Consider the following 25,349-nt stretch of genomic DNA (forward strand, 5'->3'; position numbering starts at 1 on the left):
TTTATGGATAGCTTTCAGCAAGCGCTAATGGTAAACTAATTTCCAAAATGGCTTTTCTAAATTAAGAGGATGGCACAGAGAAACAGTTAAAGGTCTACTGTGAGTTAAAAGCCTGACTGGGGGCCTCATTATAGACTCAGTTGAAACAAATTGTTTTCTGTCTCTCAGCTGACAGGGTGCTAGTGTTGTTTATACATCCGCCAACAGTCTAGGGCAGCGTTTTAATGAAAAACATAAACAGCGACAACGTTGAGATTTACAGAGAAGTATAATGAGGGAATGTAGTGATTCATTTTTTTGACCACTTTCTTCTCACTCCACTTACAGAGAGGACAATATACAACAAAACAGGACACATTCAATAAAGTATGAATTTAGTAGTACAATAGTAACATAAACACAGTAATATATATGTATATAGATAGATAAAAAAACGTCAGGCTTTACATGTAAACATTATAACCGACACATTTAAAAATGTGAAAAAATATCTTTATTTATGTTTTTTATTAGATCTCAAAGATTGTATTTGATTTGAGGTCAACAAATTATTAATGATAACTATTTAAGCTTTTAATAAAAGGTGTTTTTGATTGTGAATAATGACATTTGCGAAAAGTATGACCTTAATTAATCACAATTCAGTAGATTTGTTGGAAGCAACACAGCACTGACTACATTTCCCATAAGGCGTCACGGCTTACGTCATAAAACTGCGCTGCGCTGAGGTGGCTTTCGAGAGGTAAACACATCGGATACCTTCTTCTAAATGCATTTATTGAACGAAATGCTATTTAAACGAATGAATCGTTCTCTTTAGTATCTGTCGTACGACTTTTTATTCTGGCTGCGTAATGTTATTTGCCGTTTGTCTTTCTCGTGTGTTGTATCCAACGATAACGCTCAACAGCTAACACGGTGCTACCTTGGTGTGCTAAAGCTAAGCTAATTGAGTTTACAGCCTTTATAACCGTCCGTTTCTGCCTCAGGTTGTTTTGCGGCTGCTGACCTGAAGTCCCCCGCGGCAGCTCTCATCATGACCAAACTTCTGGAGTGGCTGTTCGGTGTGTCGCTGGTGGGCGCAGTCTGGGCTTTGGTCTCCTTCGACCTGTTGGACCTGAGCCTACCTCAGACCTACAGAGAGGTCGCCTGGCCGATGCCTCTGTACCTGCTGGTTTCATTCGGATGCTACTCCCTGGCCACGGTGGGATACAGGGTGGCCACCTTCAATGACTGCGAGGAGGCGGAAAAGGAGCTGCAGGGGCAGATAAAGGAAGCCAAAGAGGACTTGAGGAGAAGGGGCCTAAAGATGTAGCACTTGACTATTTAGAAACTTATGAGCGACTGAAAGGGATGCGCGGACTAGTTTTACAAACAACCAAGTGTCCAATAGTTCTTGTTTATCTGTGAAATGTGTTTGATGAAACTCTTCTCAGAACTGACACCTTTTTTCTTTGGTTTAGTTTCCAGCAGACATGATCAGAACATCAATCATAATGAGCCATTATGCAGCCGTGTTTCTTATCCCGTGTCACCTCTTTCAGATTAGATATCGATCAAATGTGCTTCAGGAAATTAGAAATGAACGGCCTGATGGATGTTCTCTGGGCTACTTATAAGTGACAACACAGCAATTTGCGCCATGAAGATAAATGTTTAATGAAGTGAAAGATATTAAACATCACCAGTTTATAGCTCATTTATTTACTGATTAAACTCAAACCAGATTCTGTAAAAATAAGGTAAACTGTTAACACACATGATGATGTCTTTTGTTGCTAACTGCACACAGTTAAATACCCCTGAGAGTCACTGGTCTGCTAAAATATCGTCTGTAACAAGTTGTCGATCAATGAAACGCCAACAAGTGAAACCAAAAGGTCACACTGGAACAATCTCACTGAATGCTGTCTGGAGGCTGCTGCTCATCTGTATGGACGAGAGTTTATCTGTAGGAAAGTGTACGTTCCATTGTCCAATTTCATACTTGTGCCCTGCGGCTATTGCTGGAACTTAATTAAATTGGAGTCTATTTTTCTTCAGTTTTTCTGCCTGCGTGTGTGTGTGTGTGTGGGGGGGGGGGGGGGGGGGGGGGGGTTCGCAAAGGGCCAGGAGGTATGCGAGTATGTGCATGACTGCTTGCATATATGATGCATTCCTTCTCCGAGCATTACCCACATGACCCGAGGGCTTTATATCAACTTCTCAATGCCTCCTCCTGTTGAACAGACAGATCTCTCTTGTCCCATTTTGTAGTTTGACGACGAGCGATGTACTTTATACAGCATTTCCTTTGCTTCCCTCGCAGAGGTTTGCTCCAGTCAGACAATGTAAGCTAAAGTATGTAGTCCTGAACTAATCTGATGTTGGCGAGTACAGTTCTTTTGTGTGCGCGTTAAAATGCTGCCTATGCTCATTTTCAGTGAGTTCCCGCTGGGCATAAACAAAGCGTAGCCTGGCCAAAGGCCTCATTACAGGGTTTCAAAAGCTCCCATAACTTAAGAACAAATGCAAAAGAGTTGGCGATTCTCTGTGTGCACGCGCTGCCTGTTGTGCCATTTGGCTGCAGCCCCATCATGCCTTGCAACGTCAGCCCCCCCGTGAATGTCTGCAAGCTGTTGCAGGAGCAGACTGGATGAAAGGCAACCTGTTATCTACCAGCAAATCTTCTACTTTTGGCAATTACACCAAAGGCTTCCCTTGGTAGTTACGATGTTCTCACTCGTAACCACATGTGAAATAGTTAAATCGCTTTTCTTTGTCATCATTCTGCCCATATCGAACTTTGAAGACATCCATCTGTTTGTATCCTGCAGGCTATCAGACACGAGTATAAATGAGAATGGGCCAAACATGTTCCAGACCATAAAGAGCGCGTGTGTATCTGTAGCTACGGCATTAAGTAGTTTTGTGTCTTCTCCTTTTAATCCTTTGTTTCAAACATACAGTAAGCTTTATTGCAGACTTATCCCTTTACATGGTAGCAAATGTAATTATGTATAATCTGATGCACAGACAGAGATGTATCAAAAGCCGTCCCATCAGAAACAATCTCAAATGCTCAAGCTTTTTTTTTTCTTTTTTTTAAATCTCCGTGCATTTCTTTTGCAGCAAATGTGAGACAACAAACATCACTACTGCTGTTGTTTTTACGAGTGAGTGGCAGCATTTACAAGAGAGGGTGCACCTGATAGAGTACAGTGACTTGAAGCACTGAGCAAAATCCATAATAATAATTTCATGGCAGTTTTGTATCCCCGCCTGTCAAGATTTTCATGACGATCTTTCATATGTTCCTGTAGAAATCAAACCTTCACACAGTCCTTCATACTTTATATCATTAAGATCACTTTGAGCTAAAAAAATTACCTGAAATAATACAAAACCAAAGCTGAGATTCAGTGTTTTTTCCTATTGAAAATATGAAGCTTTGTTATGAATGACATACATTATTTATCCGTTCTTGTGCCCCAAAGTGGTAAGTTCTGTCGACTTGACTCGTGTCAAAGTCATCTAAAATCTCTTGGTGATGTAACATGTCTAAGTGGCAACTTCAACATCCTCTTGCTGCAATTTTCTTTTCTTTTTTCTGGTTTTGGAGTATGAGAGCCACTTAGCCACACACTTTTCTTTTTTTTTTTATCATAATTGCTCTGTCTGCCTTTGACTGGCTGAGAAAGATGGCAAACGTGCACAGAATGTTCTTTGTGTTCTGTTGCGAAGTGGTGAGGTGAGAGGAGTCAGATAAATTGGGAGAGGAGCTGAAAAACAGGAAGAAACCTAATGGAGATAGAGTCAGTGAGAGCGGCCACGGGGTTGTGCCCGCAGGATGGCCTCACTGAGACCTTCAGACACTATAAAAAACATTTGGAGAGACACTCGGTGACACTGCTCGGAGCAAATTCATCTCGACAGGCTGAGAACCAAAACTGAAAACCTATCATTTTTCTGCACAGAAAATACTTCTTCTTTTTTTCCCCACCCACACATTTCACAGCAAAACCTCAAACCCATCTACAGACGCACAGAAAGAGAGATGGAGTTAGTAATCGAGGCCCAGAGCTGAAAGAGATGGAGATTTGATACATATACAGAAAAGGGTGAGCAGTAATGACAAGATGAGAGTGACAAAAGAGGGGGGGGACAAAAACAGGAGATGGATACAGAGAGAGTGAATGGTTTAAAAAGGGGCAGAACAAAAGAAGTGTGGAAGTGAGAATACATTTTAAAAAAAGAAAAGAGAAAGGAAAGTGACCGAGTGACACGGACAGGAAACCAAAACATGAGCTGGAACAAGACAAATGACCGTAGCAGAGAGTGTGTGACAGGACTTTTTCGGGAAGAGCAGACCACACCCTGACCTCCAGAGATGGCAGGGGACCAAAATGTGTCCTGATTGGCCCAGAGGCTGAGTCCTCCTCTGTGTAACCAAGGTGTTTCCTTCCAATGAGCCCCGGCTGTCATCTAAAGCTTTTACAGGCTCTACAGCTGGACTCAAGCAAAAGAGGGAATAAAAGGAGCTTCCAAATATGCCGCTATAATAAAAACGGCATGTAATCAGAGCGTGCATCATCGCTGAATAAAAATGTGAACGAGGTTAGAAAGTCACTCGTGGGTTGAGTGAGTTGAGTTGTGAGGGTCTATTCTTCTTTCGCTCCTCATAAACAGCTGCTTTGATACTTACAGGAGGATGGACTCAACGATGGCAGGGTAGAAATTATTGTCTGTGGCAGGATGAACCTCTTCAGCTGCCTCAGGAAGAACATCCTCTGCTGAGCCTTCTTGGTGATGGAGCTGATGTTAAGCTCCCACTTGAGGTCGTAGGTTATGATGGAGCCCAGGAAGCGGAAGGCCTCCACAGCGTCGACGAGGGAGTCACACAGGGTGATAGGGGCTGGTGGGGCTGCGTTCTTCCGGAAATCCATAACTCTCTCTGCTGTCTTTAGAGCGTTGAGCTCTAAGTTGTTAACTCCGCACCAGGTCACTGGATGGTCAATCTCCCACCTGTAGGCGGACTCATCCCCACCAGAGATGAGTCAAATGAGGGCGGTGTCATCCGTGAACTTCAGGAGCTTGACGGACGGGTGACTGGAGGTGCAGCTGTTGGTGTACAGGGAGAAGAGCAGAGGGGACAGAACACAGCCTTAAACCTCAAAGCCTCAAACCCTGAACCCTCAAGGACTTACTGACGTCACCTGGTAAATGGTTGAGTGTAAGAGACTGTGAGGGCTTGAAATGATGTAAATACGAATGGACAGCACTTTGCTGCAACATATCACGTTACCGTGACGTCAAAAAATATGATGTAGAATTGTGGGTATTTATTTTATACTTTTTACTCCTTGCTTTGAACGTCTTCCAGGCTCTTCCCTCACAAGATGAGGTCATTTTAGATAATCTATTTACTTGTTTTTATCAAAACAGCTTAAATGCCAAAATTAAATATTTGATGAATAAATAAATAACCTCTGATTTCATGAGGTTTTTTTTGTTCCATCTTTAATCCATGTTTTTGTGTAAATTTAATGACAGGACGTCCTCTTTGTTTACCTTTTTTTTTTTTTTTTACGTCTCCATGCTTCCACTGGTTACCCCGTTTAACGTCCCATTGCAATGGATTGTGGGTAAATCCTTTGGGCAAAGTCTGTATCTAATGACTTACGGAAAGGGTTCATAAAGGGCTGAAAATGTCTGCGAGAGAGCCCTCAAACACGCAATGATTTGACAGTGGGACATCTCTAAACCCTCATCAACACCTCACCTCACTCTGATCCACTTGCAGGTGGAGTCGGGTTAACGTACAGCTGGGAGAGCTTGTCCTGCAGCAGAGACGGGATGATAGTATTGAAGGCAGAACTGAAGTCTACAAACAGCATCCTGGCGTAGGTTCCTGAGGAGTCCAGGTGCTGGAGGATGAAGTGAAGGGCCATGTTGACTGCATCGCCTTCAGACCTGTTGGCTCTGTAGGCAAACTGCAGGGTGTCAATAGTGAGGCATGAATCAGTCCAGAGATGCAGAAATAGACCAGTTGTCATGCCAAACATAAAGTCTGAATTTACAGCCAGTCTAGCGGCTATGTAAAGCTTTATTTAGACACAGTCGTGGTTTTTGCTAAATGCTAACATCTGCATACAAACATCCAGTGGTAGGCCGTCAGGGCCAGCAAGGCCTTCTCTGCTGGCCTAGACAGAATCACAAAGTTATAGCTATTTTATAATTTAATAATTTTTCATAAATACACTACATGTATTCTTATTTTTTCCCCATCATCTTATTTTCTCATTGCACAGCTACTGTCTTCCTTACTGTAACACCATGCTCAAATTGTACAGAGTGAAATAATCACAGTTTATTGATGTTACACTGTATCGTTTTATACTTTAATGCAAAACATGTTTATGTTTTTCTTTGATTGTACAAAGGGAGAAGAAAGCAAAGAGATAAGTCATTTCTGGCTACCTGAATTGGAAATATAGCAACAGCTAGAGCAATGGGAGAAAAATATCTTCCATGATGCTGCTGGCTATTTCCTTTTCATTAAGATGATTGAAAGAGTCTTTGAGGATTCCAGAAATACTTTCTGAACAGCTCTTCTATGCATGAATGTAATGTAATGGTAATACATGAGAGGCAAAAACTGAGGCTTGGTTTAATATACATTCTACTATACAGTATCCTGGAAGCATTCTTTGATCATATTCCCAATATTCAGAGATTTTGATTCATGCTCTCCTTGCTACCGCCTGCAATGCGTGTGATCTATGAATTTGGGCTTTTAAATCTTGTGTGAACATCATATGGAGATTTTTCTTCTTTCAGGCCTGTGAACATGTTGCCCTCAGGAGGTTTTCTGTGCTCCACGTTTGTTCCGGTTATCTGCTGACTGCCCTTAACATTTACTACAGCGTTAAAGGTTTCACACTTGCTGTTCTCATTTACTCAAGCTGGTACGCAGAACGAGTGAGTAAATAAAAAGAATTGTCTGCTCTTGACGAGCTACCACTCAGTGGAGCCTCTTCTCGGGGTCGGGCGGTTAAGGGGCCTGTCCCCCGGGCCCTAATTTATGACCATCCTTTTGGAAACATCGGGGAGTTGTCAGGCAGAGGCACCAGTTTTTCTGGTGCAACAGCTGTTTTCACTGTCACGGCCGTAAAGCTCCCCTGGGAAAGAGGAGAGACAGGAACAATCGCTTGTCATGCAACTTGCACATGAGCAAAGTATCACGGCTGGAGAAAAGAGGAGCTGTGGGTGTATGTTGGGACAGGGGTGTTGTAGCTCAGGGTGGAGGCTTGACAGAAGGTTGAGATAAAGACAGTAGAGGGATCACACCTGTGTGCTTAGTCTTCATGGCTAAAGGCAACCTTAACGGTAATGATAGTCTTTTCGTTTTGCCTTCATCTCTCTATTGTAGCTGGTCTCCAGCCACCTTGGCCTTGATTATATTCAACTCCTGTCACATTGGCGTGTGTGTGATTCATTATCTGAGCTATTGGCTCCTTCTGTGGATATCTTTGGAGTGTAATCATGAGTAGAAATGGGCTGGGTTTTCTGAAAGCTTTTCAGCATCAAAATTCCTTACTTCAAGAGGGAAGTGTGATCTTTAATTTAGGATGATGCTGGGGAAACTGGATAATTGTTTTCAAAGGGTAGATAATTAAATCATGTGCATACAAGACTCATCCTTTTACGGCTGTACTTTGGTGCAGCATTAAGTCAAAGCCACCGTGTCAACATATTTACAATGGCAGTTTTAACATGTTGATGTTTTAGCAGTTTAAAGCTTAGCATGCTAACATTTGCTAGTTAGTACTAGACAAATTTACATTTTGATCTAATGATGGAGCTAGATGTTAAATCAAGGCATAATCAGAGTTATTACAATTCATCCTGAGGTGGATATGAATGTCTGAACCAAACTTAAGCAGTCCATCAAATACATTTCCCTTAAAAAGCACAAAAAAGGCTAAAAACAGACCAATATCACCAAATAAATAGTGAACAAGTTGGAGAGATGGCTGCCTGGACTTGCAAGCGTGGCTAAAAAAAAAAAATAAAACACAGAAAGCTGTTCGGGTTTCCCAAAAATATCTTTTATTTCACATGAAATTTTCACATTTAGCATAGTTATCAAACATTTTTTATATAATCTTCTATATATATATATATATATATATATATAAATATATACATATATACACAGTTTTCTTACTTACACATGTACAAAATTAGGAAACAAGAATTCAGATTAAAAAAAAAGACCGACTTCAATGGTAGTCATACACCGTTGTGCTTTGTTGGTCAAGCCAGCCTGTCAGGTGAAGATGTGCTCGGGCAACTTGGTTTGATGCCGTGTCTCGTCTCTTGTGAACTGGTGACTAGAACATTTTCAAATCATCCAAAACTGTGGGAATTATTAGGTCGAAATAACTGAACTTTGTGTTGAAAACATGAGAGGAAAGCACCATGATACACAGGGTCGGGGTCCCGTAGTAATAAAAAGATACCAGCACTCCATGTTAGACAGCTTAACCAATACAGCGGCAAGATCCAACAAACAGAGAAGTCCAGCCTCTCCGCAACACACAACATCTCAGTGTTCGCTTTTGGCAGAAAAACATTTTGTCTCGTCACTCTTTCAATCAATCGCTCCTTTTTTTCCCTCCTTACTCTCACACGTTTGCCCTTTCACACACAAATACTAACTCTACCAGGAGACGGAGAGAGAAGCTCTCCTGTAGCCAACAGTAAACATTTGTCTTTGTGAGCACATGGTATATACACAGTAAAACTTCTCAGCTGCAAATGGTATAAATTATCTTCACAGAATGTACATGCAACACAGTTCGATGTAGTGTGTTTTCATGTCTCATGTCATCCGATGTGTGTGTGTGTGTGTGTGTGTGTGTGTGTGTGTGTGTGTGTGTGTGAGACACTGTAATGGGGTGTATGTTGTTGTGTCTGTACTGTGCAGCAGTAGTGCTACAGTATATAAGCACATGGTCGAGTTCGCAGAGGATTGGTAGTCATGAGAACGGTCCCCCCCAAGTCTGTCAATGCTACATTTAGAGAAAGGAATCACTTGGGACACCAAATGCCACTTGATACCATTACGATAACAATACAACAAGTAACACACAGTACTCAAGGGTGGAATAGTGTACAAGTTGGAGAGATGACTGATCTTTGGCTCAAAAAGGTGAGAGATTACTTTTCCACAGAATGTGGATTCATCCCATCTAAATTTATAGAATTCAAACAGAGTTGGTGTCTTTGCTCCCGATTGTTCTTCGGCCACTTTAGGTCCCTCTTTAAATCGGCTTCATATTTTGTTCTAGGGTTATCCTCCAAACAAGTTCATGTATTTATGTTTTTGGAGAGAGCCCTAAAGAAATACAAATCAAGGAGAGCTTGGTCTTTCCAAGAAAAAAAAACAAAAAAAAAACCCTTTTGAAATATAAGACGAAGCACATGTACTTTGTCTCAAATGCTCAGGAGTTACTCAGCGAGTTCATCTGTACTTTACAAGCTTCAAAAGTCTCTCCCGGTGGCCAGCACTGGGCATGGAAAACTGTCTTTTTGAGTCAGTGGTCTCATCCCCACGGACTGTGTTCATTGTAGTCCCTGAAAAGAAAGTCTGCCGACAGCAGTCCTTTCGTGTACTCTTAGTGCAACAATAGCAGTAATGAAGATGGGACCAGCAGTGAGAGAATTGTGAGGGACGCAGCCGCCGCCACAGAGTTTGACCGTACACTCTTCTGGACGTCTGGCAGGATCACCACTGGGTCATCTGCTTGAAGTTTGGAGATAAAGAAGTCACATTAGCACCACATATTTACACCCGGACGCAATCCTGAATCCTGTTTTAAGATCAGGGATAATTAGAAAGGACGCAGGGTTGGTAAACATACCTGCAGGCAGTCTATTGGACGGGTTGTGAACCCCACCCCCGGCTCCGGCCTCAGCCCCAGCTGTGCCTCCTTTAGCCACTCTGGCCTCTTGAGAGCCTGAAAGAAAAACAAAAATACCATCAATTACTCTGCTTGGGTCTCACAAAAATGCCTAGCACGACTATCAGAACTGTGCTGCTCTCCTTCCAGCCGGGAGGGGCGGTTAAACTCACCATCAGCAGCTACGACGTCCACCCTGAGCCGGAGGCACTCCTGTCCATGGTGGTGCAAAGGTTTGGCTGCGGGAAGAAACAACACAGGCGTTAAAATCCTAACTACTGCACTTAGCCTCCACTGGCCCCTTAATTCACCTTCATGCATGCGCGCGCACGCACGCACACGCACACGCACGCACACGCACACGCACACGCACACGCACACACACGCACACACACGCACACTTGGCAACAGACAGACGAGGGGACAAAGCTTAGGAGGCCATCTGTGACCAGGCGAAGTGGGTCTTGTCCTGCAGTTTATCTAATTACAGCCGTGGTCAGGGCAACAACACTGCTGGCTCTTTGTGGTTACATTCTAGCAGGGCAAGTGTTGTATAAACTTGGCAAACTGAGCCAACACCCCAGTTAATGTCCACGTTGAGCTTAAATGAGCAGGCCACCGAGCTCGGGTAGTAGAAAAACTAAACTAAACTGCAGAAGTTTGCCCTCACTTCCTCCAGTCGGACAGTCTGACACCAGACTGAAATATCTCACTTTTGGATGGGTTGCCTCTCAAGATGAATTGTAGTAATTTTGAAGGTCACTTATCTTTTCATTTAGTCATCATCTAGTCAAAATATGAACACCTTTTTTTCATTGAGGGCATGCTAATGTGCCGATGTTAGCGACAGGTTTTCGCCTGTCCGTTCATGTTCAACATTTTCTAACTACGCAGTTGGCCAGAGAAAATGAAGAGCTTTGAAAATGTTATATACACAATAATATAAAATTAGTTGTGCGACCGTCCTCGCAGAAAGTATAACCAGGCTTCAAAGTTCTCCATTTTCTCCGCGTTGTTGGAAAATGTTGGATTGATTGAAATACAAGATACAAAGAAAACACTCTGAAAAGAAAGTTATATTGACACTCACAGATATAATAGTAGCTTTCTCCCTGCCGAAATTCCTTTCCCAGAGTGAACGGAGTAAACCGCTGGAACTTCTCCGAGAACTTCTCGGGGGCATGAGGAGCAAACGGATGGCCACACTCCCAGCGCATCTGGTCGTACGACTGGGGCTTGCAGGAGTCATAGTCCTCGCGCTCCACCATGTAGAGCACGTATCGCTCGGCATCCAGCAGTGGCACCTCACCCTGAGGGTAATGGGGGCAGACGATGTCCAGGTAGTCGTTGAGCTTCACCTCCACGGTGTAGTCGTCCCATAGAAACCTGCAGGGAGGAGGCAGAGGAGGACAGTTATTCAAGTGGCAGGAGACTGATAACCGTGCTTATAGCATCGGAGCGGTAATAAATATAAGCCTCAAAAGCTCTGATTATATATTGATCGGCTACACGCCACAGTACAACAGGGAAATCAGAGAAAAGTCTGAGAGGCCTGGCAATGAGACATATAGAGCAGGAGAAAGAGAGAGAGAGTGTTTGTGAGTGACGAAATATGTGTGTGTTGGAGTGGAATGAAGAGGGAAAACGCGATAAGGGGAAGAATGATCTGCAGAGAACATGTGCATAAATATGGAGGAACGCGAGGCCAGCGTATCTGCCGCTGCTCGCTGCACTGAGTGCACATTGATCCCACGATTCTCGGGAGTCGAGTGATGTTTACAGAGAAACATTAGCAGTCAGTTAGCCCGTCAAGACAGGAGATGAGTATCGACATCTGCAGGGCTACACACAAAACACCCACACGCATAAAGAGGCAGAATGCATTATGACGAGTTCGCAGACACACACCGGAGTCGATTAGCGATATGGATTCAAATGAAGGTCACGTGTGTTTTTAAGCCATTCATTAGAGTGAGAGACGGGCGGACACGTAGAAAATGAGTCTGGTGACGGCCTGTAACCGTCTCCCACCGCACTCCCTCTCATTACAAACACAGAGACACAGTCAGACTGTCTGCCTCCCCTCCATTCCTCCCTGCATCCCTCCCGCCACTCCTTGACCCTCTTTACGAGGGTCCTCAAAGTAAACTGAACTCCCTCCCTTCCCCTTGGACGTAGGTCAAAGGAGCAACCGCAGACAACTTTTTAGCATTTCAACATGCTTCCAATGGCCCCATAAACACGAAACACGATTTAACTATTACAGAAACACATAAAACAACTATTTAGCAGCCGTTTGAATTGGCCTTATCTCAACTGTCCATGATTACTTCCCCCTCATGGATTTCCTTTTTATCAGAGATATTATGAGTTTATCTCCAGGGAATTGACATTAAAGGTTTTCCAGCTCTGTCCCCTACCCCCTGACTGAGTGGCTGCTCGGGGGGGGGGGGGGGCTGCTCACAGCTAATGCTCTCGTCTCAGCCAAAGCCATCTATCATCGGCCTGGAGCGGTAGCTGGCCGCTAGCAACACACAAGCACACACACACCCCAGTAATTCCCATCTATCAACAACCTAAAGCAGTAGCTACCTACCATTTGCGCACACACACACACACACGCACACGCACACACGCACGCCCTCCCCCGGTACTGATCTCCAAAGCGATGCCTATCAGTTTACCGTCTCCTACTGTTCTAGATCACCAGGGGTTCTCTGAGAATGGATGAAATTTGACAAGACTTCAATATTTTCACAACACACAAGGAGAATGTGTGTCTAATATAGGGTTTTGTTGCTTTTGCAATGAATACATGGCTGGTTCATGATACTTTCACCAACCCCAAGACAGAGGCAGACAGCCAGTGTGAGTTTCTGACTGCTTTTAAATCAGATCTGCAAATCTCAAAGAGTTCCCAAAAGCCTACAGGGAGCCAATCGGACACCTTTAGCACAGAAAAAAAGACCTCACCGCTGGAGGTGGTTTTTCTTTGAGGATTCTGTCATTTTCTCATAAAACACCTAAATGTAACAAGCAGCATTTGGGGATTTTGTGTTTGTGTGACAAGGTCCATATGTGTGACGAACGATCAAAGTGCACAGGCCCCCGCCGCTCGTTAGCTGCTGTTGTTTTTGGCCAGTGGTCTCTCTGGTGCCGCCTGGAAAAAAAGGACAGACGCTGTGGCTCCAAACACCGGGTCCTGACTCCTGCTCCCCCTCTGCCTGCCTCCCCCACCCCCACACCTTTCGCCGGCTGACTGCATTCCCTCAATGCTGATGAGCAGATTAGCCGGCAACACCATTATAACAGCAACACAGGCACGTTGGAAAACAAGCACCTTTTTAGTATACTGATGAAACTTACATCTAACTGTGCTGATAATAGTGTGCCCCTGCCAACTTTTGGGGGAGGGGGGGAGGGCCAATAATTATCATTTTGCCATGGTCCAGACAGCTTTGTGCTTATCTGCAGTTTGCCCGCCACGCTCTGTTTACCAGATTGGCGCTAAAGTGTTTTTTCCCCCTGCCACTTTCAATTCCAGTCGAATCGATAACACTATTGAACAAACACTCTTGTCTGCTTTTGCCTGACAGAGTTATCATCCCGCTGCAAACAAACAAACTCCCTAAAGCCAATCCCCCCCCTCCCTCAAACCAGTTGTGGTATGCTCCCAATGTGTTCATCAAAAGGGGGTCGAAGGGAGGTGCAATTAAAACACAAAAAAGGGGTATTAAAGTTGCCCCGGAGGGGGGTAATTATGTCCCCCCCCCGCTCCCCACTTCCCAGTCCCTTCAGGCTGAGAGTTTGGGGGGGGGGGGGGGGGGGACATAATTACCCCCGGGGGGGGGGAATTTAATACCCCTTTTTTGTGTTTTAATTGCACCTCCCTTCGACCCCCTTTTGATGAACACATTGGGAGCATACCACAACTGGTTTGAGGGAGGGGGGGGATTGGCTTTTGAAGTTTCTTTCAGTCAGTCAGTATCTATGCGAGAGCTACAGTTGCGTTTGTCAACGCCACCGTTCCATACAGTGTGTCTATTCACAACATGCCCGCACTGATGGAATACCTCACTTAGCAGAGAAAACAGTGGTTGAATACGCACACCGTGGAGGCTGGCTAGCCCCTTTTACTGATAGCAAATAGTTTTAATTATCCTGCTGCCTTTTGTTCCCCTCCAACGCCTCTGCATCGAAACGTTCCACATCATCTGCTTAATTAACTGATCAGAGTAACACACTTCAAAGGGAGCTTAGGCCTCGGTGTGAAAAGGTTTAGCTAACAAAGTCAAATCATGCCACCTTCACTTTAGCAGACAAAGTCCCGCTCCGTCTCCCCCAGTGTGTGTCCTTGTTATTTCCCTCCTCCACACTGTTCCCCTCTCTCTGTCAATAGGCGGTCTTGATTTATTCCCATTGTTCTTCCGTAGATGCCTTCTCTTTACGACGGTGCCGCTCGGAGCTTCAGCCGAAGCAACAGCATGGAAGAGTTGCATTCTGTACTTAAGGATGATTTGTGGAGCAACGGCAGATATGCAATGGGGATCGTGTGCATGCGTGTCCGTCTCAGCCCGAGACTTGTGCGATTGTTTGTGTTGGACTGTGTCCGTGTGTGTGTTGCGTCTGAAGAGCTCTGAGGAATCTGGGAGTGTGTTTCAGTCGGGATATGGTGGATGATAAATGCCAATGACGGACAGCGATGATAGCAGTGATAGAATGTGGAAATGCGTGTATGTATAATCGGGCAAAAAATAGACTACAGGCTGTTCTTCCTCCTTTCCGAAGAAGGAATTTCTGATTTACTGGAGCCTCTTCAGCAGCAGAAGTCTAAGCTCTCTTCTTTAATCTCTGGCCAGCGTTTTGCTTTCTTCTCCACCTCTACCCCCTCCTCTCACCCATCCATCACCCTCTCATCTCTGCACTCTATCGCCCTGTGGAATGCTGGACCTCTGAGGCGAAGAGGCCGCAATGTGGATCAAAGGTCGGACAATCTCCAAGTCAGCATCGGAGGGGCCTTGTGCAATTTAAAATTCTAGCGACGTCTGCTCAGACGGGAATCGCACACTTTAAAGATCGATGCAGAACTACTTAAAAAAAAAAAAAAAAAAAAGTATCCACGGAGGCCACGTCTAAAACCAGGAGCTCTGGTCTACTTGACCTGTGAGGTCACCCAAACCACATAAACATGATTATTTTCTTCCCGGGTTTTTGTGCACGACAGTAATGTGACCCAAAAGGTGACTGGCCTGTGTCACAGATGAGTGAACCAGAATGTAGGGACCACCTAATTGGCTCATCCAAGCCTGGATTATATGGTGGAGCAGAGGCTGAGCTCTGGTCCATTCATCAGCACCAGACCCTGTTTAATACGGGGGCTTAGAGTGGACAGCGAGGCCCAGAGCCGCGGCAGAGGGGCTGGGGACAGAGTAAGGGGTGAGATAGGCAGGGTGGGGACACTACTATTGTTCTCACACAGAGAAGGTATTATTACTCTACACTGGAGTTCAGAAGAGACACAGTGACGTGTGTGTGTGTGTGTCCCTGGTTGCAGAGGGGAAAGTGAGAGGCGTTAACAGAGTAATGAAAGACACTAGACACAAGGGAGCCATTTCGTTCAAGATATATCTGAAGCTACGCGACTCCACGAGGGAGGTGGCACTTCAGAGAGAGAGAGAGCGAGAGAGAGAGAGAGAGAGAGAGAGGTGAAAGCCTTTCGGCGGTGCATCATGAGTTAAGTTAAGTGGGAGGGTTTAACGTTATTGCTCAAACTCTGTTTCATTCTTCTATCTAGTCATCCATCAATGTCAGCAATCTCCTCCCACTCTCTGTCCGTCTTTCATCACTCAATAAGCAAACCAGATCCTCATGTCAACTCTGTCCCTCCCCTCCAACCCCAGACTTGCTGAACCAATCACAAAGATGGTATTCCAAATATGCAACTTCCTGACCTGCCATTTGCAGAGCACAATGCCGCGTGGGTACGCTGGGGTCGTCATAGAAACGAATATGGTCCAACTCATGTGGCTCCTCCTTTTTTTAAACATAATATTCCAACCTTCATTCTTCGCACCGTTTGACTTTTTGTCATCCATCTCAATCAGCTTTCTCCCGTCCCGTCATTCAACCTTTGTCCGTCCGGATCATTGGTCATTCCGCCGGCGTTCCCGGCTGAACTTGCCAAAGCTCCTTTTTGCCACCCGGCAAAGTGACAAAGATTTAAGTCCAGCAGAGAAATAATTGGCTGATTCCGCCGTACTAAGAAGGCTTAGATGAATACATATGCTCTTTCCAACTGTCTCACGTTGTCCCCCGAGCCATTTGTATCTTATAAAGGGCCAGAACACAAAGGTCACCACTGACATGACATTTCTCAGGAGGCCAATATCTGTACAAGAAAATAGATTTTTCTGGATTGATTTCCACACAGCAAAACGTTCACACATGTTCTTTTTTTCTGAGCCGGTGGCTTAATGAATTCCACGGGGAAACGATGTGAGCTCAAGCCACAGTTCTTTTTAGTGCAGTAGTAGTAGCTTACAGCTACCTAGTACTACCAATGGTAATAATACAACTGACCTCTAGGGGGTGGCAGTATTTGCTGTGTGGACATGTTCACACACTCTGAACCCAGACATCCAACAAACAGGAGAAAAAAAAAAAAAAAAAAAAAAAAAAGGCCAGAGAAAAACAAACGTTTTACACAATGAGCCTTATTTACACAACCAAACAAACACAATGCTTCATTTTCAGAGATAATATCTGACTCCTGCAGACTAATTCTTCTTCATCCAAACACACATACACTGTCGGTGCATTGAGTGTCACCAAGACTTGACAAACAAGTCTGGAGGAGGACACACGTGCTCTTTATCTCTGCCTCACACACATGCACTTTGAGAAAGAAAGTGCAAGCTCCACTCATAAATCAGCATATGAATGCTTTTTTCATCCTCTGTGATTTTTGTGTGGGTTGAGAAGAGGAGGAGCAGGGGAAGTCTGCTGCAAAGATAAGGAAGAGGCACAAGGATGGGCATGGGGCAGAGAACCACTGGCGGGGTTGACTGGGCTGACTTTGATCAGAGGAGAATCCAAAATAGAGACGCAGAGATTTGACAGCAGTGCAGACGGGGAGGCGGATCCCAAATCATCCTCACAGCTCGACAGTTGAGCACATACCCTCACGGTAACAATTAATCACCGCTAATATACTTATTCTCTTTCTTCAAACATATTCATTCCACAAAAAAGGCCTGGGAAAGTCAAGCAACTCCCAGAGTCCACGTGTGCTGGTGTGAGAACTGTATTGTTTAGTGTGCAGACAGGATACGCTGTTTTCCCGGGAAAAGACGTAGCCAGGAAGTGAGGCACTTCACAGGGAAACACAGAGAGCATGCCTGCAGGAAGGTAAAACCTTTGGCCCAAATATTTATCTGGTGCAGGCAATAAAACAAGCCATTGACAATGGCAACAACAAGTTGGAATATCGAACAGGATGAAAACAGCGATTTGTGTGTGTGTGTGTGTGTGTGTGAAGAGACTCTTGTAAATGTAAAGTCTTCTTACAGACGATTACAGACTGTTAAGATCGGAAACCTCAACACACGTCAATGAGCCCATAAGAGGCGATTACCATCGGTTTGACAATCTCCGAGTATTTTCCCCAGATTGAATTCAGCAGACAGATTACAAGGTCAGATTATGGGTGGTGGGAGGGGACAGACAATGCAAGCAGAAGATGGGGATAGACGTAGGAATTTACTGAAGAGAAGGGCTGGGGTGTTTGGAGCGAAAGCTGGATTAGGAAGGGAAGTGGGAAAAGGGGATGTTTTTCAAGGAAACTAGCTTCGGTTCAGAATACTTGGAAATCGCAGAAATCCCATATCTATTGCGTCCACATAATCACACCCGCTCACTACCAAGTCTTATCTCGCATCTCTTATCTCTTAAGCATGTTCGCGCTCACATGCACGGGAGTCAAACAGACACGTTAACCTACTCCTTTGTTTTTGTTCTTTATTTAAAAGTCCTGCCCTTTCACGGTTTGAGTTCTCAGACTGGCTCTACCACTTCCATACCCACCGCTTCAGACTCAAGAGGGGAGAAGCACACACTGACAGACAAGTGGGAAAAAAAAAAAAAAAAAAAAGTAAAAGAATAAACCCGTTTGCTGGGAAGACTAGAGTGGCTTTTCATAGGGAGGTTGGAGAAGGAAGCTTTAAGAAAGAGGGCTGATGGGGGGCGTGAAGGAAAGGGCAAAGTGCCTTGTGTCGGATCGCCATGGATGCCAAGAACGATAAAAAAAAATTCCACACCTCTTAGCGTGCTTCCCTCCTTCTCCGAGAGACAGAGTTGGAGGTGAGGAAATAAAAGACTGAAAAGGGACAGCTTGTAAAGTTGAGATAAAAGCCGGTTGAAGGAGCGAAAGGGACCGAAAAGACAGGAGGGGGGGGAAGAATGAGAGTTTCCCAGAGGCAGAGCCACGGCCGTGTGAAGAGGGGCCGGCCTGAGTGGCAGCCAGTATTCAGGGACCACCGCCGTGACAGAATGACTGACAGATTGATAGAGGCTGTGCCACTTCATCACATAGCGAACTCTGACCCCCGATCGGTCACACCAGTTACTATTCTCTTTCTGTGGCTCACCGTGAAGACCGTTCCCCAATTTGTATGGGAAGCATCACAAAACACCCTTATTGACTGGCTAAATGCCACACACAAAAAAACATTCCCATGGATGAAACACACCTTGAATAACGCCCTCATTCAAGCCTTCACAGCTCAACAAGCTTATTCAATTAAACCACTGTGCCAGCGATGGTCTGCGAAATACATTTTGAAAGCGTATTTTGCCGTTTTAACTAAATAAAAAACAAAAAAGCTTGTTAGAAAGGCAGAGCCACGTCAAGACTTCAGAGTTAGAACAGATTAGCTAAAAAAAATGTGTCATCATTATGAGGATGATGTCAAAATAAACATGTGCATGAGAGAGCCATGAAACGGTTAACAGACTCACAGGACTGGAGACCACAGAACCAAGTTGAAAAGGGAACCTGGCCAAGAAGAGGGGGAGGGAGGTGCTGGAGAGAGGGAGAGACAGGTACAAAGCAGAGGAGGAGGAGGGTGTGTGTGTGTGTGTGTGTGTGTGTGGGGTGTACTCATGCTCTGTCAGCAGGGAAAAGGGGGGAAAGGAGCAGATTATTGGAGTCCAGAGGGCTCCTGGGACGATGTTAACATCAATCACGACTGTGGCACATGTGTGTGAGTGGATGACTGAGGTTAATGTGTATAAGAGTCACACAGATCTGGTGATGTTGCACACACACACACAGACACACACAGACACACACAGACACACACAGACACACACAGACACACACAGACACACACAGACAGGGCACACTGCTGAGCCTCTTTCTGGGAATAAACCGTGCCGGTGATTAAGCTGTTGCTAATCACACACAAAAGGTTACAAATATGCTAACAAGTGAAAAGGTCAGAGAGTGCTGAAAGACACGCAGTCAGGAATAGAGTTCACTCCTGCTGGAACAAAGTGGTCGTTAAAGTACAGGCAGGGATGACCTTGGAAGTCAGTCACACACTAGTGCATGTATAGACCCGTGTGTGTGTGTGTGTGTGTGTGTGTGTGTGTGTGTGTGTGGCTAAATCCCTCAACAAACTCATGGAGAAAAAGGAAATGAGCCTGCACCACATGCACCCCAGTGATCAATCTGAGATCAATTTGATTAATGACAGCTTTCTAACCAACAAGGTGGAACAATAAAAAGGGAAAAAGAAAGAGGGGAAACCACATCTCACGAGAGAAAAGATGGACGTCAACACGCTGCATCAAGTGACGGGTCAAAGGGGAGAGCAGATTGCTGGGAATGATGAAAACATCTCAGAGGCTCGGTGCTTTTTCCGCACATACAGGATTAAGAGTAGCCAAAGGGCGAGATTTAGCACAGTCATCCGGAGAAAAAATAGCAAGTGCAAAAGGACAGATTACTATGTATACACAGGCATGATCATTGTCATTCCACAGCGGGGGGGGAAAAAAAACAACAAAACGCCTTCCCATCTGGGACTAGATTCTGATTTTCAGTGCATTTGACGCTGTAATTGTGACCTTTCCGACAACAGTGAACGCTGTAGTTTCAACCACAGGGGAGATGGGGAGGATAACAGCGGTTGAATGTAAGCTGGTGGGAGAGTTATTGAATATCTGCTTGTTTGCAACCAAGACAAGACATGTGTTCCTGGAGAGAGAGCCCAAACACTGATTGATTTAGATGGTGTTGTCAGTTGGTGTGATCGAGTGTCCTGGTCTGGGATTGTATGCCAGGAGTCCCTGTTAGTGCTTGCCCGTCCCAAGTGGGTGTGTCTGTATGTGGGTGCGTGTAGAAGTTAGTTTGTGGCGTGTAAACTTAACTCTCCCCGTAGACCCGGCCACCATCGAACACAATTCTAATTGACCCCCACTTATTCTGAATGGCCCCTAACCCCGACAATTTGAGCTCCAATTTCTCCTCCCCTGAGCAATCCATCTCTCTCCCCCACAGTGTGACCTACTGGTCAGGCCTCAAGTTACCTCCTCCGTCTCTGTCACACACCATTATTACTCGTCTTCCCACCTGAAATATGAACACTCCTATGTCTCCCTGACAGCCGCGTAAACCCCATGTGATATCTCTTGATTTAGGAGACACCGCAACCTCCCACTGCACACAGAAGGTTAGGACTCTCTGTCAGATGGGGGAGGATATGATATTTCAACACATTGTGCTGTGAGTCAGACCAGGGGAAAATAATTATATATATATATATATATATATATATCCTTGCAAGGGGAAAAACACCCTCCCCTATAGGATGTCAGCTCTTTGGATGAAGACACAACAGCATCAGACAGAAGAGGAATTCACTCACTTTTTAATTGTTTTATCAAAATGATACACAGTTGCTTCCCTCATACAATAAATAAACTCATAAACTTGTGCATAAAGAGTCTAAATATGGAAATGTATTTTAGTGTTCATAGATCATAGTTTGATAAAGTCCTGAAATAAAGAAGAAGAAAAAACAACAATCAATGCATTTCTCGGTGCATTAATGAAACACGCTCATCCATTCTCCCTTAGAGGTACGAGCTATTTACTCTGTCACGTCACAAAGACAAATAGATGGTGTAAACTAATACCGCAGCATTGGTACACCGATTGCGAAACGGATTAAATCTCAACAGGTTAGACAAAGTATTACCGTAATAACAGGTTCGAGTCCAGGAAGGGGGAGAGAGAGAGAGAGAGAGAGAGAGAGAGAGAGAGAGAGAGAGAGAGAGAGAGAGAGAGAGAGAGAGAGAGAGAGAGAGAGAGAGAGACTCCAACTGTCCTGCATTATCATGACAACAGCAGCCAGTTGTCCTCCATCACAGATTCATCACAAGTAGCTCGCTGAATATGCATGAGTTGCAACTATCCAAACGCATGCGAGTGTGGATCACAATGATGTAATCTGCACTGAGAATCAGGTTTAAAGTTATTTTATGTCCAAGATGCCAAACCAATCTTTGTTTTTTTAGAAGTGAGCGCAAAGGTGGGTTCAGGAGCGCTGCATGAGCATGGGGAAAACCCAGAGGAAACGAGATACTTACTTGGGGTTCGTGCTGTTCCAGTAGACGCTGTGCCGCTCCGCTGAAGCGAACCAGGCGCAGACGCTCACGACCAAGCCCACAATCCAGACCAAATCCATGGTGGAGAGGAGTGGAGGCGTGCAGAAGAGGAAACGCAACTCAGGTAGGTTGTGCAAAAAAAAATAAAAAAACACAACAAAAAAAGTTCAGCGAGAGGAGCTCGTCCGCGCACCTCGAGACTGCACGATTAAGAAAACACTTTACGCATGTAGTGAATCTAAAAGAAAAACAAAACGCAAGTACATACGCGCAGCAATAAAAAAAAAAAAAACCGTAGAGAGGTCAGGTTAACTCGACAGATCCGTAGTCAATGAAAGCCCGAGCGGCGTGGTGGCTGATTTTGTGAAATGCCCACAGCCGCGAGCCCCGCCTTTGTACCAGCGGGGACCAATCAGAGGGCTGTCCGAGAGACGCGAGTTCCGCAGCTTTCTCTACTATGTAGGCCTGCTGTATGTTTACGCGTTGAGCACAATATTACAACTCCATCATGTACAGTATGTCCGAGTAGGTCTACAACACAACATTCAGAAACATCGGACTGGGATTTTTACGCTAGATGTTTGCAGTTTAACATCTGCAAGCAGTCACATGTCTGCTTGCAGAAACCTTATCATACTTTTTATATCATAGTTTTTAATGTAGCTAATAAAATGTTAAATTTTGCAGATTTTATAGTATACCTACAATTCTATAGTACCCTACGTTCAAAACATTTCCTTTAGGATAAGGATACCTTTGGTATCAGTTCATGAGAACTAAAACTACAATATAAACCGCTCATTTATTCATATGATATATTTTTTAATGTTACTTGCGCACATGTCAAATAAACAATTTCATTGCACTTGCAACATATAAATGCACACCAGCTTTCACGCACGCACGCACACACGCACGCACGCACACACAGACGACACATTGTAAATGAAAATTGAACATTAAAAGCTGCCACACACTGTTTTCTTGTATCTGTTGCAAGGCTAATGCATTATGTTGCACCCTTGTTGTTGCACCCAAGTTATTATGTCCAATGTCGAAAGCATTCAAACTGTTTTTTCCTGAGCTCTTATCTGTCACTGAAGTGCACCACCCTTGCTTGAGTACTGGTTGAGCAACATCTGGTTTGTTTGTACAGTGATTTCTTGGAGGGAAGTTTTTTGTTTTTTTTATCTTACAGGGCTCTTTTTCCACTATGTGTGAATCTTATTTTAAAGGTGTTCATTTGTAATATCAACATGGAAGCGATTCCACCTTGACTTTGAAAGCGATGAGTTTTTCAGCCGTTGAAATGATAGGCCACATGAAATGTAAAACCGAGAGAGTCAAATACAAAGACTCTACCTTCAGCTGGAAGCTCATAACCTCCATGCTGTCAGATACATTGCAAATCCCGATTCTCATTTTCTGTTCCATTGACATGGATAATCTGCACCGCGAGCTGCTTGTTCAGTCTAGTGAGCCAAATTGCCAGAGGGGGTTTTCAAGCCTGCTTCTTCTGCTCGACATGGCACTTTATTAGCTATGTCTGCTTAGCAGAACAGCAGCTTTCAAATGTATCACAGCAAACAACAAACAAATGAAAAAAGGGGATGCAACCATTGTGGATAATAAATTCAAACAGCTGACAGTTTGGAGCATTGACTCAATTTCAGGACATAGATACGATTCATTGATGTGATCAGATAAACTCAGCAGGTGTATTTGGTCCATATTCAAGAAGAGAGTGAAGGAAGGCAGAGAGAGCAGTATACTCTCCTGATGTAAGCAAACACTTCAACTGAAATCGGGCATTCTTACAGTACAAGAGGCTCTGTGCAGCCCTGAGATAGAGCCTTTAAGATGTTATGTTTTTGTTAAAGTCATCTCAGATCAGGTTAGCCAGAGGAGACGGTGCATGAAATTTTAGACGGTGGCAGCTGTCACAGAGGGCCTGACAGTTTCACAAGACGATTAAACTGTCAAGTATACTACTGATTGCAAATCAACAGTTTATCTGACAGTTTAATTGTCACAGCGCAATTACATACCATTCACCTGGTGCTCCAAGCAGATTAGACTAATATCTATTTCCATCTCCTGTTAACCCCAGTCCGACTCTGTGCTGTGTTAATAATCACCTCAAACAGACACCCACACTATTTTGTCAAGTGTTTTACATAAGGCCTTTACTTTTACTGTTTACTTTATGCAGACTCAAGTGGAGTCCTCTGTACCTTGCAGCCTATATATTCGATGTTCAGTGGTTCTGAGTAGTCACAGTTCAAGCAATCTGCATTTAAAAATGCAGACCAAACTGACAAACCATTTCAGATCTAATAGTACAAATGCAGAAAGGCACATATATATGGTAATTTTGTGCTACTCAGTGTCAAGCAGGTCGTCCAAAATAATGTGTTTTGTATTCATGAAGAGCGCTCATCCCGGTAGATCAATTTTTTAGAGTCCAATTGTTTTTTGTGGCTCGGTGGGAAGATAAAAGAGTGAGAGGGACTGCCAACATAATTGTCATTTGCATTGCAATGGGAAATTTGTTGCGGAAAAGCTTTCGCCGCGCCACAGACATTTATGTCCAAACTCTATCAGGAGCCAAATGAGTAGACCTTTCATTTCAAACTGAAATACTGAATGAGTAAATAGAAAGATGAAGTGGGACAAAACTGCAGCTCAAGCCCTGATATTTATATTTTCTTCGACAGACAGACACACAAACACGCGTGCATGGATCTCTGCAGACTTGCACGTCCACATAGACACAAACGCAGTCGCACGAACACACATAAACACAACCCCATCCACCTCAGATCCTGACAGAATTTGCACTGAGCTCGTTCTGTGGCATGAAAATAAGATATAGGAAAATGATAGGGGAAACGGTCTCAAGTATGGCATGGGAACTGACTGTCCATAATTTGTTTTTTCCATCCATTTTAACCAGAGTAATTAGATGACGTCATAGAGTTGCACTTTCTGTGATCCTGAAAAGAGAAATCAAAACACGGAGGACTTTTACCTTGAAAAAGTAGAAAGAACATATTCCTCTGTATGGGAACAACCTACATGCATGTTTTTTTTAATTGTCTCTCTGCCAGGCGTAAGCGTGTAGGAAGATCATGCGTTTGTGTGTGTGTGTGAGTGTGTGTGTGTGATTGCCTCTGTCCACAGTCAATATTGCATACTACTGGTACCATCAGCCTAACATCTTTCTGTGCTCATTTATGACTGTATGTTTAAAGACCTCTTGTGGTTGCGGTGATTCACACTTTTTGAAAAACGTACTTGACTGTTTTGTACCTTCACTGACTGCTCACTACTCTTAAAGAGCTGTTAGGGGCAACATGTAACCAACAAATGCTTTAGAAGCAAAAGACACAATCGGCTGTATAAAAACAAGCCTTACCTCGTCTGTTGCAGTCGACATGTTGGCCATTGTCGTGGCTAAAAAACTGACATCCATAGAAACATCTCAGACCATATATAATGTGCAGAGAGTCGTCTTGAGTCAGCTTGTTGCCACTTTCCTCCTTCTGGCTCTTCCAGCATGGCCATTAAAGGAGAAGTGTGTGGCCCCTTCACTGTGAATACAAATGTTAGGTTTAACGACAGACTATCATCATGTTCCCATCCCCAAACAACACCCCGCCATCTATTTACATAAGAGAACTGTGTTGATGTGAACTGAGCAGCAGCCCAGCAATGCTTGGTCCGGTGTGT

The 25,349-nt window shown here is 44.2% G+C and overlaps 2 protein-coding genes across 3 annotated transcripts; one reads left to right on the plus strand and one right to left on the minus strand.

Moving 5' to 3' along the window:
- The first annotated feature begins 712 nt into the window (after positions 1–712).
- Positions 713–2,059, plus strand: dpm3 (dolichyl-phosphate mannosyltransferase subunit 3, regulatory). Its single transcript, XM_031866630.1, has 2 exons — positions 713–742; positions 990–2,059. The coding sequence occupies exon 2, from the start codon at positions 1,037–1,039 to the stop codon at positions 1,313–1,315; it is 279 nt and encodes a 92-aa protein (XP_031722490.1). The 5' UTR covers positions 713–742; positions 990–1,036; the 3' UTR covers positions 1,316–2,059.
- A 6,143-nt stretch (positions 2,060–8,202) lies between these two features.
- On the minus strand, positions 8,203–24,029 carry efna1a (ephrin-A1a). Of its 2 annotated transcripts, none has more exons than XM_031866539.1 (5): positions 21,600–24,029; positions 11,038–11,333; positions 10,121–10,186; positions 9,909–10,004; positions 8,203–9,787 (listed from the first exon to the last, which is right to left on the minus strand). In XM_031866539.1, exons 1-5 carry the CDS (start codon positions 21,695–21,697, stop codon positions 9,663–9,665), a joined length of 681 nt encoding a protein of 226 aa, XP_031722399.1. In that variant the 5' UTR covers positions 21,698–24,029; the 3' UTR covers positions 8,203–9,662. The 2 variants fall into 2 exon arrangements, with proteins under 2 accessions (XP_031722399.1, XP_031722398.1); XM_031866538.1 differs by having other exon boundaries at positions 8,203–9,790; positions 21,600–24,019.
- Between the last annotated feature and the right edge of the window lie 1,320 nt (positions 24,030–25,349).

The sequence above is a fragment of the Anarrhichthys ocellatus genome, unplaced genomic scaffold (assembly GCF_004355925.1).
Source record: "Anarrhichthys ocellatus isolate YVR2014 unplaced genomic scaffold, GSC_Weel_1.0 scaffold35, whole genome shotgun sequence".
NCBI lineage: Eukaryota > Metazoa > Chordata > Actinopteri > Perciformes > Anarhichadidae > Anarrhichthys > Anarrhichthys ocellatus.

Excerpts from the sequence above, each read along its gene's own strand:
- efna1a (XM_031866538.1), bottom strand. The coding sequence starts at position 21,697 with ATGGATTTGGTCTGGATTGTGGGCTTGGTCGTGAGCGTCTGCGCCTGG. Across the intron at positions 11,334-21,599 it reads TGGAACAGCACGAACCCCAA|GTTTCTATGGGACGACTACA; the intron begins GTAAGTATCTCG and ends TCCTCCCTGCAG. Across the intron at positions 10,187-11,037 it reads AGAAAGCTACTATTATATCT|CCAAACCTTTGCACCACCAT; the intron begins GTGAGTGTCAAT and ends TTCTTCCCGCAG.
- dpm3 (XM_031866630.1), top strand. The coding sequence starts at position 1,037 with ATGACCAAACTTCTGGAGTGGCTGTTCGGTGTGTCGCTGGTGGGCGCA.